We start from the raw sequence: 12,339 nt of genomic DNA on the forward strand, positions 1-12,339 counted from the left end.
ACCCCCCCCCCCCACCTTTCTCACCCCATTCCTCCCCCAGCAGCCCAATCCTCCCCTCCCAACTGCCTTGGACTGGCCTCTGGTCTCTCTCTCCTCTCCCTGGACTTGCCTGTTCCCCTTTGTCACCTACCATTCCCTGACTGCCACCCCAGGCCTAGCCAGCACTATGTGTCTTCCCCCCACCGCATGCCCTACCCGTCCCCCTCCCAGGGCGCCTGCCCCTCTCCAGGCCTCTCACCACCACCTTCGTGGTTCCTACTTGCACTGGCCTCTGTCCATTTGGTCTGGTCCTTTGATTTTTATTTGCTCTATTCTGTTTTCTTGTAGGGTGGTGGTTCAGTGAATGGGAGTCCCTTGTTGTCAACATCAGGTGCTAGCACCCCTGGCCGCGGTGGGCGGAGGCAGCTCCCCCAGACTCCGCTGACCCCCCGTCCCAGTGTCACCTACAAGACGGCCAACTCTTCCCCTGTCCACTTCGCTGGGGCGCAGACCAGCCTCCCCACCTTCTCCCCTGGCCGGCTTAGCCGTGGCCTTTCTGAACACAACGCCCTGCTCCAGAGAGACCCCCTCAGCCAGCCTCTGGCTGCTGGCTCTCGGATCGGCTCCGACCCTTACCTGGGGCAGCGTCTGGACAGTGAGGACACTGTCCGCGCCCAGCCTGAGGACACGCTCACCTTCGAGGAGGCTGTGGCCACCAACTCGGGGCGCTCCTCCCGGACTTCCTATGTGTCCTCTCTGACCTCCCAGTCCCACCCCCTCCGTCGCGTGCCCAATGGCTACCACTGCACTCTGGGACTCAGCTCTGGCGGCCGGGTTCGGCACAGCTACCACCACCCCGACCAAGACCACTGGTGCTAGCTCGCTGCACCGCCTCCACCACACACCTGCTCAGCGGGCGCGTTCCAGTCGATGAGTTTTATCATCCACGCTGGGCTCCCAGGGACGCTCAGGGGCACCAATGCGGGGGCAACAGCCCCTGGGAGGAGGGGCCTCGCCTTTGGGGCCAGCTGGGGGGAGGCCCCACTTCTCCCCCCCTCCTCTTTGACGCTGGACCAATTCCTAAAGCCCTTTTGGAGAGGGACGTGGCTCTCTCTATCCCCTTGTATGCTGCCTGCCTGGGTCTCATACCACAGACCCTACACGGGAAGTGGCTGCATGTGCTGAGTAGGACCCTGCCAGTCTGAATCCTGTGTGATGGATCCCAGCATCTGGGGTGTGTGCCTAGAGCCATTTTTAGGAGGTCTGAATCTTGTGGAGACCATCCTTTATTCAAGTGTGTGGTACAGAGGAGCCCAGCGTGTTTAAGAGCCTGGCAAGACAACACAGTTGACAGTCAACAGCAGCAGCCTTGGGAGCCTGCTTTTGGCTCCATGCAAGTCTTGTCCGCGCCCACAAACACACACATGTGTGGCATTGCCCTTTGTACCTGGGACAGCAAATGGACACTAGAAGTACACTCACACACTCTCTGTCCTCTCCCAGATGCTGTCATCCCTGACAGGGACCAAATCTGGAAACCATTCTTGCTGTTGGTTTTGGTTTTTAATCACGACACCCTTCCCTCTTTTGTCAGTTCCATATACTTGACCTAGAAAAAAAAGAAAACCAGAAAAATGGGGAAGGAAATAGTAATCTAACTTAAAGAAAAAAATCCAACCTGTAGGAAGCTCTCAGCTCTTCAGTGTGTGTGTGTGTGTGTGTGTGTGTGTGTGTGTGTCTTGTGCGAGGCAATGCTCTTGTGTCCAGCCCGGGTGGTCCCCCAGTGACCCCTGGCTCCTGCTGCTCTTGACCAAGTGCCTGACTTCCGAGCCCTCTCGTGCCAGGCTCCTGGGGGCGGTGACGTGAGGCCTGTGTGGTGGGTTTTGTGGCAACAGTTCCAAATCTCAACCAAGTAGAAAGCTGCTGTCAATGGAGAACACTCATATAACATCCAGGAGGAGGTTTTGGTGGAAATGAAGTGACCATTTCCCCGTTTTCCTCCCACCAGCATGAGAGTTTCCTGGGAAGCCACAGAGCAGGGTAGAGCGTGTCCTTGTATGGGGGGTTTTCAGTCTGTTCTACATCTGAATCTCAGGGATGGGATGCCTGCCAAAGGGGGCATGATGTCTATTGTCGTGAAAGTTTCTTTTCAGATAAGGCCAGAGGGAGGGAGAGGTGGTGGGAAGAGGGAGAGGTGGGAGCAGTGGAGTTGGAGCGGTCGGGGCAGGAGTGAGGGCCTGTGTTTGAGCAGATGCGGGCACTTGGGATGTCCTGACTGAAATGAGGCCCAAACTCGGAGGAAGCGATTGGTGAAGGAGAACCTTGGCTACCGCGGCTCAGATGGGAGTTTCTGAAGCCCAGCACTGTGTGTGGCACGAGACATGGGAAAGCGGGAAACAAAAGAGAAATCCAACCTCATGGCCATTCTCAAAAGGGAAAGACCATAGTTAGGAGGCTGTGCATAAAACACTGGGACACCTTTTGTTTTGTGAACAAAGGGAACGTTTAGATGATGTGATTCTGGTGCATCCTCCCTGTTTGGAAATGTCAGATGATCTCTTTGCTGGATCATTTGAGTGTTCCCATTGGCTTTTACCCCATGACTCACCTTGAAGAAACTTGGCCTGTGATGTGTGTGTGCGTGTCTGTGTGTGGAGGTGTGTCCTAGTGAGTGGATGTCGTTAACCCATAGGGCTATGCAACAAAAGACACACATTTAATAGAAATAAATCACGTAAGACCGCCACCTGTTCTAGGGTTTCAGCATGATTGTGACCAAACCATTTTATAGAATTTCCTTACTGGAAGGCACAACACTCTGAAACTTTAAGATTACAGAGTATTTTACTGCAATAGGAAATAATAAACTGGAATGGAATCTCAGACTGTGCATGAGATCGCTGTGCTCCTGTTGCAAAGCAGAAGGACCTGTGTTTTGATACTGATGTTTCATCTCTGGCCCATGTTATTTTGAATGTATCCATTCTGTGCGGAACCACAGCTACTTTCCTGGCCATGTTGGGTGGAGAATCACTGTTCTAGCCCCACACAGCCTCACCACTTTGTCTGGATTCTTCTAGACACTGGAATTGGTGAAAACTACAGGGAGTGGGGGAGGAGATACTGTGTCCTGTTTTCCTGAATTTGGGTTTTGTTTCTGTATTGTCTCTTTTCAGCTATCCTATGTTTCCACTGAGATCTCATAGTGAGTTGCCAAATTTGAAATGCATTAACCAGTTGTCTGCATCTGGACCAGTCAAGCAGTGGCTGTAGTTTGAATAAGTTATGTGTGCATGTAAAATATATACATATATACATATATACAAGTATGTGCATGAAAATGTATATCTTCGTACTTTTTGATACAATGTATTCATTTGTTAATTTTTAATTATATTTGATATAAATCAAAGGTTTGTTGCAAAACTTTATATTTAAGAACAGTGTTAAAAAAATACCCAAAAAGAAGTCCCAACCATGCAACACAACTGGGGCCTGCTTTAAAACAATCCTGTGATTGATGAGTTTGCTGCCTGAGTAATATTGATCACCCAGACTTTGGATTCTGCTATTGTTTCTACAATGACATTTTGTATGAATCAAAGTCCTTGGATTAAAATAAAACTTAGCAAAAAATCAAAAATAAACCCCATTCTGCTGGGTGATGTATGTGAGGGCTGTGGGAATCAACAATCAGTGAGTCCACGAGAGGCAAGGCCACCTCCATGGGCATGTGGGCAGGATTCTACAGTTGAGGAGGTCTCAGGAGAAAATGAGAATCCCCTAAAACTTGTTTGGTTCTGTTCACAATGCAAGTGTGGATCAGCCTGAGAATCTGGGTGGGGTTAGGGTTAGGGTCATGGGTTGGGGTCAAGGCCAGGCTTGAGATGGGGGTCAGGGTCTGGATCAGGGCCAGGGTTTAGGTTAGGGTTAAGCATAACTGGCTTTCTTTCCCCTCCTCCATCTCTGTGGGCCTCTGCAGGATAGACAGGCCTCATCCAGGGTCACACATGCATCAGAGGTTGAGCTGGAGCATTGGTTTTCTGCCCCTCAGTCCTAGGCTCTAACACAAGAAAAGCAAAATGTCCACCTGGTTGCTGACTGTTTCAGATCCAACTCCACCCCAGCCAAGGGTTATGGAGGGCCTCAGAGGTCATAGAGGGTTCTTCCACCCTCCCACCTGGGAAGGGTGCTGCTGGCCCCACTCTGCCTGGGGTGCCCCAGGTTCTAGCACAGCTGCGGCCCACAGGGCACTCAATAGACATGTGTGGCTTGATACAGAACTGGCTGCAGTGGCCTACCACCCACCACGCGCGCCTTCTTGAAGGCCTGTGAGGCCCTACCCACGCCGGCTGGACCCTTCATCCTATCCGAGTGATCAGCAGTGAATAGCAGGCAGGACAAACCTTGGCCTCTGACCATCCAGGCAGGCATCTGTGGTCCTCCAACTCAGGCCAGGCAGGGTCTTGACACCCCCCATGACCAATTACTTAGCTGTGCTGCTATGCAGTATAATAGGTCCGTGGGCAGTATAGGCAGCCCTGAGGGATGTTTCTGTTCCCAATGTCTGTGTGGTTGAGACAAGTGCCTCCTCTCTCTCAGTCTCTTAGCTTGCCAAGGGAAGCAATGGCCCTCCAAATGTGAATGTGGCCCTGGCCACAGCAGGCATACAGCAGACTGGCCCTGCAGTCCTTTGGCCTCCCGATTTGACATGCGTACTTGTTAAGAATCAAGGGCATGGGAGCAACTGTGTCTCCAGTGGGCAGTTTCTCACTGAGGCTGTGTGGTCTCAGAGAACCATGTGCAGGACCCACGGACCATAGCCTCCAGAAAGCCTGCCAAGTGTGGATTTATGGTGTAGAATAATCCTTGAACCTCCCACTGCTTCACTGAGAAATAATTTCCTTACCATCCTCACATTTGATCCCTGCTCTTTGTTTTCTTTTGTTTTTATTATTAAAATTAAAAATTTTTTTTTGGAGAGTGAGAGAACACGTATGACAGGGGGCAGAGGGAGAGAGAGAGATAAAGAGAGAGAATCTTAAGCAGGCTCCACGCTCAGCACAGAGCCCAACGTGGGGCTTGATCCCATGGCCCTGGGATCATGATCTGAGCCAAAATCAAGAGTTGGGCGCTTAACCACCTGAGCCACCCAGGCACTCCTGATCTCTGCTCTTTATAAAGGAAGGAGATAAGACTGGACAACAGGCCAGTTTGTTCTTTGGGAGTGGGTGATTAATGTGGTCGGGGGGGGGGCAGGTTTGAATCCTGGGCTTCCTCCTCCCAGGGACATGAGTGAAGTCTGTGTGCCTTCCAGTTTCTGAGATTTGAGCACCTGATGCCTAAGGCAGGAACCTTGAGTTTAGTACCAACAGTGCTAAACACTTTTGCAGAAAGTGGAAGAGTGTTTTGCCTTCGTGGGAGTCCAACAAGAGCACTAGATGGGCGACTGCAGTCCCTGACCCCAAGAGAACCCCTTCCTTCCCTGGACTTCAGATTCCACAGCTGCGTTGTCAGCCATTGGTGCGGAATCTGGTACCTTCCCAACCCGGCATCCGTTGTCATGCCCAAGTCCAGCACTTATCTTTCCTTTCGGAACTGTCTCACCTGCCTCCCATCCAAACAGTTCCCAGAGGGCAGCCCCCACATTCCACCCACCTTGAAGATGGGCATATGGTCCAAGTCTAGCCAACCCCATGCTCCATCCTCTGGGTGCTCTGATGGATTCAAGGATGAGAATGTGACCCAAGACAGGCCAAAGACACTTAAAGCCATGACTTTTTGTGGAACCCAAGAGAAAGAGAAACCCTTCCTAAGAGAATGGACAGTGAGTGGGTGTCAGCTTGGAGTTGCTGGAGGCCCCAGATGCAGTGAGGCAGACCACGCATAAGGCACATAGCAGGATGGAGGGTTGGAGAGGGTCCAGGTAACATTGTGAGAGTGTGAGCCCCTGGGCCTGCCAGATTCAAACACTCTTAATTTGCCACTTGCAAGTATTGATTTATTTCTATGATTAAAAAATATTAATTCATTTTACTTCAGTAAGTGTGTCCAGTTCCTTGCCATCCAAAAATGTGCTAGCTGACACATCACAATCAACGATCCCTGAGATTCCCTGTGCACACTTCTTCACTGGGTGGGCCATGGCTGGGGGAGATGAAGAGAGTGGGCGGAGTCAGGTCTCAGGAGAGCTCCAGAACAGCTCTGTCCCTATTCCTTCTCCGTCCTGGGAGAGGAAAACCCTAGAACAGTGAGAGGAGAACTAACAGGAGAAAGAGGCCCCTGGATGACTAGTTGCTCTGTTTGTATTTTCCATATTTTAGGGTCCGTCTTGTTAATGTGTATTTTTAGCAGGAAACCACTCATCTCCTCTAGGTTTCTGCTCTGATGCAATAGGTTTCTCTTATTTGACCTTTAATTTCTACTCTTCTATTTTTCTACAGAATGGCAGGAATATACTATGCAGAGCCCATACTGTAGGAGAAGGGAGTTAGCTCCACCTCCTTGATGGATGGCTAAATCTATTATGTGGAATTTGCTAGGAAAGGTCTATTCAACACATTTGTAAAACAAAAACAAAAACAAAAACAAAACAAAACAAAACAAAAAAAACCACACCTATGCAATCTGTTAATAAAAATGCAGCCAAGTAATTTAAAGGATCCCATTGGCTTCACTGAACAATTAATGAAGCAGGCAGCATCCCGTCTAGCAAATAGAAAGGAGCTCCTTTGAGTTACAGGGAAGGAAATGTTTTTAAAGGCAGAGAAAGAATTGAAAAAAAGAAAATCATCAGCAAAGGATGCATTGTTTTAGGCAAGGTCACCATTCCAAGGGGGGCTGAAGGGGCCATTCAGTACATTTTCCAGGTTGACTGGTTGAAGGTTACCTGGGGCGTGTGTGTATGAAACTGCGGTTAGATTAGGTAGTAAGTCTTGGTTTGCTGAGTCTCTGAACATAGTGACTACACTTTTGGGCCCATGGTTTTCTAACTTTTTCTTTCTTTCTTTCTTTCTTTCTTTCTTTCTTTCTTTCTTTTTCTTTCTTTCTTTCCAGTGTGGACACCCAGTAGTCATATTCCAGCACTACGGTGTTTGGCTGCTGATTCATTCCTGCTTGGCCACTGAGAGCACTTTCTACTGGCTCCTCCTGTTTTCCTGACATATTTCCATCTTTGTGTGGGTTTTCTTGGCAATTCCTTACTTTCTGATATTCAATATTATCCTGGGTCCTATATTTACTGTCTCAGTCTCGGTGTCAGCAATGTCTTCAAGGAGCCCTGGTTCCTTTCCTTAGAGAATGGTATTAAAAAACTTAAATGTGAGACCTAAATGTGTTCATTGGACAATTCAGGGAAATATATGTACGTATTCCAACCTATGTATACACACCTAATTGTAAAGTTTTCTATGTGGAAATGTCTGTATCTATATTAAGCTAAAGATGAGTTTACACTGATGTCTCCAACCTGGTCCACCATCACACAGACATTGTGATCTTCTCCCTTTGCTGGTCTGTAACTTCCCACTCCAGTAGTGAGAAACCTGACTCCCACCACCTGCCATTTAAGTAATTCATTGCTCTGTTCCAGATCACAGCTGTAGAGTTTTCAGAACTGTTGGCTACCACCCTGATGGGAAAGAACTTTATGAAATAGAGTCCACTATTTATGTACAGTACATTTTTCCCTTTGTCCATAGATTCCATTCACTTCCAAAGTTACTTAGGTCAGCACCTTTTGCCACACAATCTACAGTGAGATCCTCCCCCCACCAATACATCCTAATATGGTTAGATTATTTGTCACAGTCTGTATCTCCCTGAAGGGGAGGAAGAAAATACCCTTGGTCCTTCCAAGGTTCTTCCAACTGGACAAAAAAATGAAATTGACCTGAGACAGAGCCTGGAAGCAGGGCTTGAACTCACAGACCGTGCCATCATGATCTGAGGCGAGGTCGTGAGTTTCTGAGCAAGGTTTTTCACAAAGTAGAAGTTTTAATTTTAGGAAGTTCATGTTACCAATTTTTTTCTTTTGTGTAATGGCTTTTGGTGTTGTGTGTTAACACTCCTCACTGAACCCAAGGTCATGGAGATTTTCATGTCTTCTTTTTGTTATTTTGATAGTTTTTAATTTCATTTTATTAAAAAATTTTAAAATGTTTACTTGAGAGAGAGAGGGCGCACGAGCAGGGGAGGGGGCAGAGAGAGAGAGACAAAATCTGAGTCAGACTCCAGGCTCTGAGCTGTCAGCATAGAGCCCAGTGTGGGGCTCCAACCCACCAACGGGGAGATCATACCTGAGCCGAAGTTGGACGCTTAACCGACTGAGCCACCCAGGCGCCCAGATAGTTTTGCATTTTAAATTTATCTACAATTTTGAATGTATTTTGGTGTAAGTTGTAAAGTATATGTCTGCATTTCATTTAATTGCATATGGTTTCCAATTAATTGTTTCTATTTCTGGGGACGTCGGGGGATACTGGGCTCCATTTCAGTTAGAACTTCCAAAACGGAACGGATTCAGCGGGCCCAGGGGAGGGGTCGGTGCCTCCAGAGAACTGAGGGCACCTGCACTATTGCCACCGCCTGCAGGGGGCGCCCGAGCCCCACTTCCTGACGCCGGGGCGCGCAAGCGCGTTCAGCCCGCCTCCTGCCTGACAGGAGCTCCTCTTCCTCAGGACCCGCTGTGGGGGATTCTGGCGGACGTGGGTCCGCGTCCTGGTCGACAAGAACCCGGTCTCCTCAGGACCCCCCGCGGGAGGGGCAGGTGAGGAGAAAGCCAGGCCGGGGGAGGAGGAGCTTTCGGAGCGGGGACGCTGAGGTGGGCGGTGTTCAGGGGACCCGGCGGGGAAGGGCCCGGCGCGGCATCGTGCACGGTGACACTCTATCCCCCTCAGGGCTGTGCGTGCGGCCCTCGGGTCTTCCTGCTCCGGGCTCCGGGGCCGCGGGGCCGCGCGTCGGTCTTCTTGCTCCGCGCCGACTCGGTTCCCGCCGCGTCCTCACGCGGTTCGCGGTCCCGGAGCAGGTGCGGGCGGTGCTCGGGCTCCCGCCTCTCTGGCTGCGCAGGGTCCGTTCCTCCTCCGCGCGCGTGTCGCGGTGTCTGTCCCGTGTCTGTGACGGCACCACTGGGAGTTCGGTGCGACGGCCACGGGTCTGCAGATCGCTCCGGGCAGGACGGACGTGGTCACAGGGTCGGTTCCTCCATGTCCAGGAGCACAGAGTGGCTTTGCTTTCTTGTGCGTCTTCGTCCGTTTCTGTCCCCAGTGTCCTGTCCTCGGAGAGCACGCCTGTCACCTCCTTGCTTAGATTTCCCCTCGGCCACGCCGTTCCTTCTGCTGCGGTTGTAAATGGGACCGTTTCCTACTTTCTCTTTCCCACGGGTCATCAGGAGTGTGCAGATGTGCACGTGGTGTTTGTGTGCTGATCTCCTATCCTGCGAGTGTCCTCATTTATTCTGTTTACTTTGGAAATAACACCAACAGGTAAGTTACCAGCAAAAGTGGGTTTATGCCCCAGCAACAGAGAATTGCCATCGGGGCCCAGCAAGCTGTGGCAAACCCCGGCCAAGTGGGGAGCACACGGAGAAGAACGCTGTTTCGTGAGGAGGAAGTTGGGAAGGTGGTTTTAAAGCGAAGTCCGCAGGAGGAAAGCAGGGGTACAGGACAGGGCCTAGCAGCAGGGGCAGTGGATTTCCTGTAGGGTTAGGGTAAGGGTTGGAGTTAGGGTTGGGGCTGGGGTTGGGGCTGGGGTTGGGGTTGGTGTTAGAGGTTAGGGTTAGGGTTAGTGTTAGGGTTAAAGGTTAGAGTTAGGGTTAGGGGTTAGGGTTAGGGTTGGGTTAGGATTAGGGTTAGGGGTTTGGGTTAGGGTTAGGGATAGGGTTAGCACCCAGGAGGCTCCAGGCGCCGAACCCACAGCAGGGCAGTGGTCTCCGCGAATGGCTGAGTTGAGGGCACAAGGGACGGTGCAGGTCAGGATCCGTCTTTGGTTGCCAAGGCCACACTCGTCGAATCGCCCCTGGTCGAGGAGGCCTCCGGAATCTTCACGGGCAGCTGCAGCTGGGTTTGGGAAACCACATGGGGAGCTTCCAGCTTCCATGCCGGGTCAGTCTACACCGCTCCTGGGCCTCAGACGAGTGATGTCAGACGTTGGAATTGGGTCCCCATGGGAGAGAGCCTTAGCTAGGGTTAGGGTTCGGGTCAGGGACGTCGCCAGGGCCGAAGTGACTCCTGTCTCGTGATCTCCCTTGAGGGCTGAAGTGAGGGCCCATGCCAGAAGGCGGCTCAATTGCAGGGTTAGGGTTCGAGGGAGGCTTAGGTTTTGGTGGAGGTTCCCGGTTCGGGGTAGGGTTAGGGTTAGGGTTAGCTCTCAGGAGGCTCCAGGCGCCGAACCCTCAGCAGGGCAGTAGTCTCCGCGAAGGTCTGAGTTGAGGGCACAAGGGACGGTGCCGGTCAGGATTCATCTTTGGCTGCCAAGGCCATACACGTCGATCCCCCTTGGTCGAGGAGGCCTCTGGAATCCTCTGGGACAGCTGCAGGCTGGCCTGGGAAACGACATGGGGAGCTTCCAGCTTCCATGCCGAGTCAGCCTGCCCCGCATCTGGACTCCAGGCGCGTGATGTTGTCAGACGTTGGAATTGGGTCCCATGGGGAGAGAGCCTTAGCTAGGGTTAGGGTTCGGGCTAGGGATTTCGCCAGGACCGAAGCGACTCCGGTCTCGTGATGTCCCTCGAGGACTGCAGTGAGAGCCCATGCCACATGGCGGCCCTATTGCAGGGTTAGGGATCGAGGCAGGGTTGGGTTTGGTGGAGGGTCCCGGTTCGGGGTAGGATTAGGGTTAGGGTTAGGTCACAGAAGGCTCCAGACGCCGAACTCTCAGGAGGGCAGTGGTCTCCCCGAAGTGCTCTGTTGATGGCGTAAGGGACGTTGTCGTTCAGTATCCGTATTTGGCTGTCAAGGCCACACATTTCGATCTCCCCCTGTTCGAGGAGTCCTCCGGAATCCTCTCGGGAGCTGCAGCCTGGCCTGTGAAATGATATGGTGAGCTTCCAGGTTCAGCCTGCACCACTTCTGGACCCCAGGCGTGGTGTTGTCAGACGTTGGAACTGGGTCCCCATGGGGAGAGAGTCTTACCTAGGGTTAGGGTTCGGTTCATGGACGTCGCCAGGGAGGTGGCATAGGGGAATGGGTTAAATGGGTGATCGGCTATGGAGCGCACTAGTATTGAGGATCACTGGATGTTGTATGTAACTGATGGATGACTACATTCTTTACCTGAAGCTAGCATTACACTGTATGTTAACCACCTGGAATTTAAATAAAAATTTCATAAAATGAATACTGAAGAAATACATAAATACATTTAAACTAAACTAAATAAATACATGTTAAAAAGGAAAAGGAAAACTCATGTGATGATGTTAATAGACACAGAAAAATGCTTCTGAGAAAATTTGGTATCCACTTGTGGTAAAAATCTCTTTAAAATTCTGTGTAGACAGGTCAATAGTGTAATTGTGAAAGATTTTCCCCTAAGGTCAGGCACAAGACAAGGATCCCCTAGATATGTGAAGGGGATTGGGTGATGCAGGCTTCTGGTTATGCAATGAATGAATCACAGATAGAAGATATAGCATAGGGCACATAGAGAATGGTACTGGAGTAGAGATGCATGGTGACAGATGATAGCTACACCTGTGTTAGCGTAGCAGAATGTATACATTTGTCCAATGACTATGTTGTTCCTCTGAAACTAATGTAACGTAGTGTGTCAGCTATTCCCAAATAACATGTTTTTTTTTTTAAACTAGGTAAAGGACTGAAATAAAAAGTTTAATGTAAAAGAACCTGTTAATGTCTAATCAACAAATGCAGTGAAGTTCCAAACTAGAGAGTCACCGTATCAAATTCTGTATCATTCCTATACACTAACCCAATTATCTAAGAAGAAGTAAAGAAAACAATCCCATTTACAATAGCATCAAAAACAATAAAAACTATAGCAATATATTTAGCCAAGAAAACGAAAATCTCTCTACAGAAAAGTATAAAACCTGTGTGCAGGAATGGAAGAAATTCCATTTGGGTGAAAGAAAGGGGAGAACACACAAATCAGTGAAATGCCATCCCATGTTCAACTTTCGGAGGAATTAATACAGATACAATGTCCATATTACCCAAAGCCATGTAGAGATTCAGTGCAATCTCTATCAAGACTCCGATGCAATTTTTATGCAATTATAAAATCATATCCTAAAATTTACTTGGAACCACAGAAAAGACCCCATGGAGCCAACGCAAGAAAGAATAAATCAGGGGGCATCCCCCTTCTTGATTTCAAGCGTCATTCTAACACAAAGAAATC

At 50.1% G+C, this 12,339-nt stretch overlaps 1 protein-coding gene across 1 annotated transcript in view; it reads left to right on the forward strand.

The window, feature by feature from the left end:
• Positions 1-3,626, forward strand: part of CACNA1B (calcium voltage-gated channel subunit alpha1 B) — a 198,695-nt gene extending 195,069 nt beyond the window's left edge. The window contains exon 52 of the mRNA XM_040460282.1: positions 328-3,626. Coding sequence (XP_040316216.1) covers positions 328-858 — 531 coding nt within the window. The 3' untranslated portion in view covers positions 859-3,626. The remainder of the gene's footprint in view (positions 1-327) is intronic.
• The last annotated feature ends 8,713 nt before the right edge of the window (positions 3,627-12,339 follow it).

The sequence above is a fragment of the Herpailurus yagouaroundi genome, unplaced genomic scaffold (genome assembly GCF_014898765.1).
Source record: "Herpailurus yagouaroundi ecotype Mexico unplaced genomic scaffold, PumYag 249, whole genome shotgun sequence".
In the NCBI taxonomy this organism is placed as follows: domain Eukaryota; kingdom Metazoa; phylum Chordata; class Mammalia; order Carnivora; family Felidae; genus Herpailurus; species Herpailurus yagouaroundi.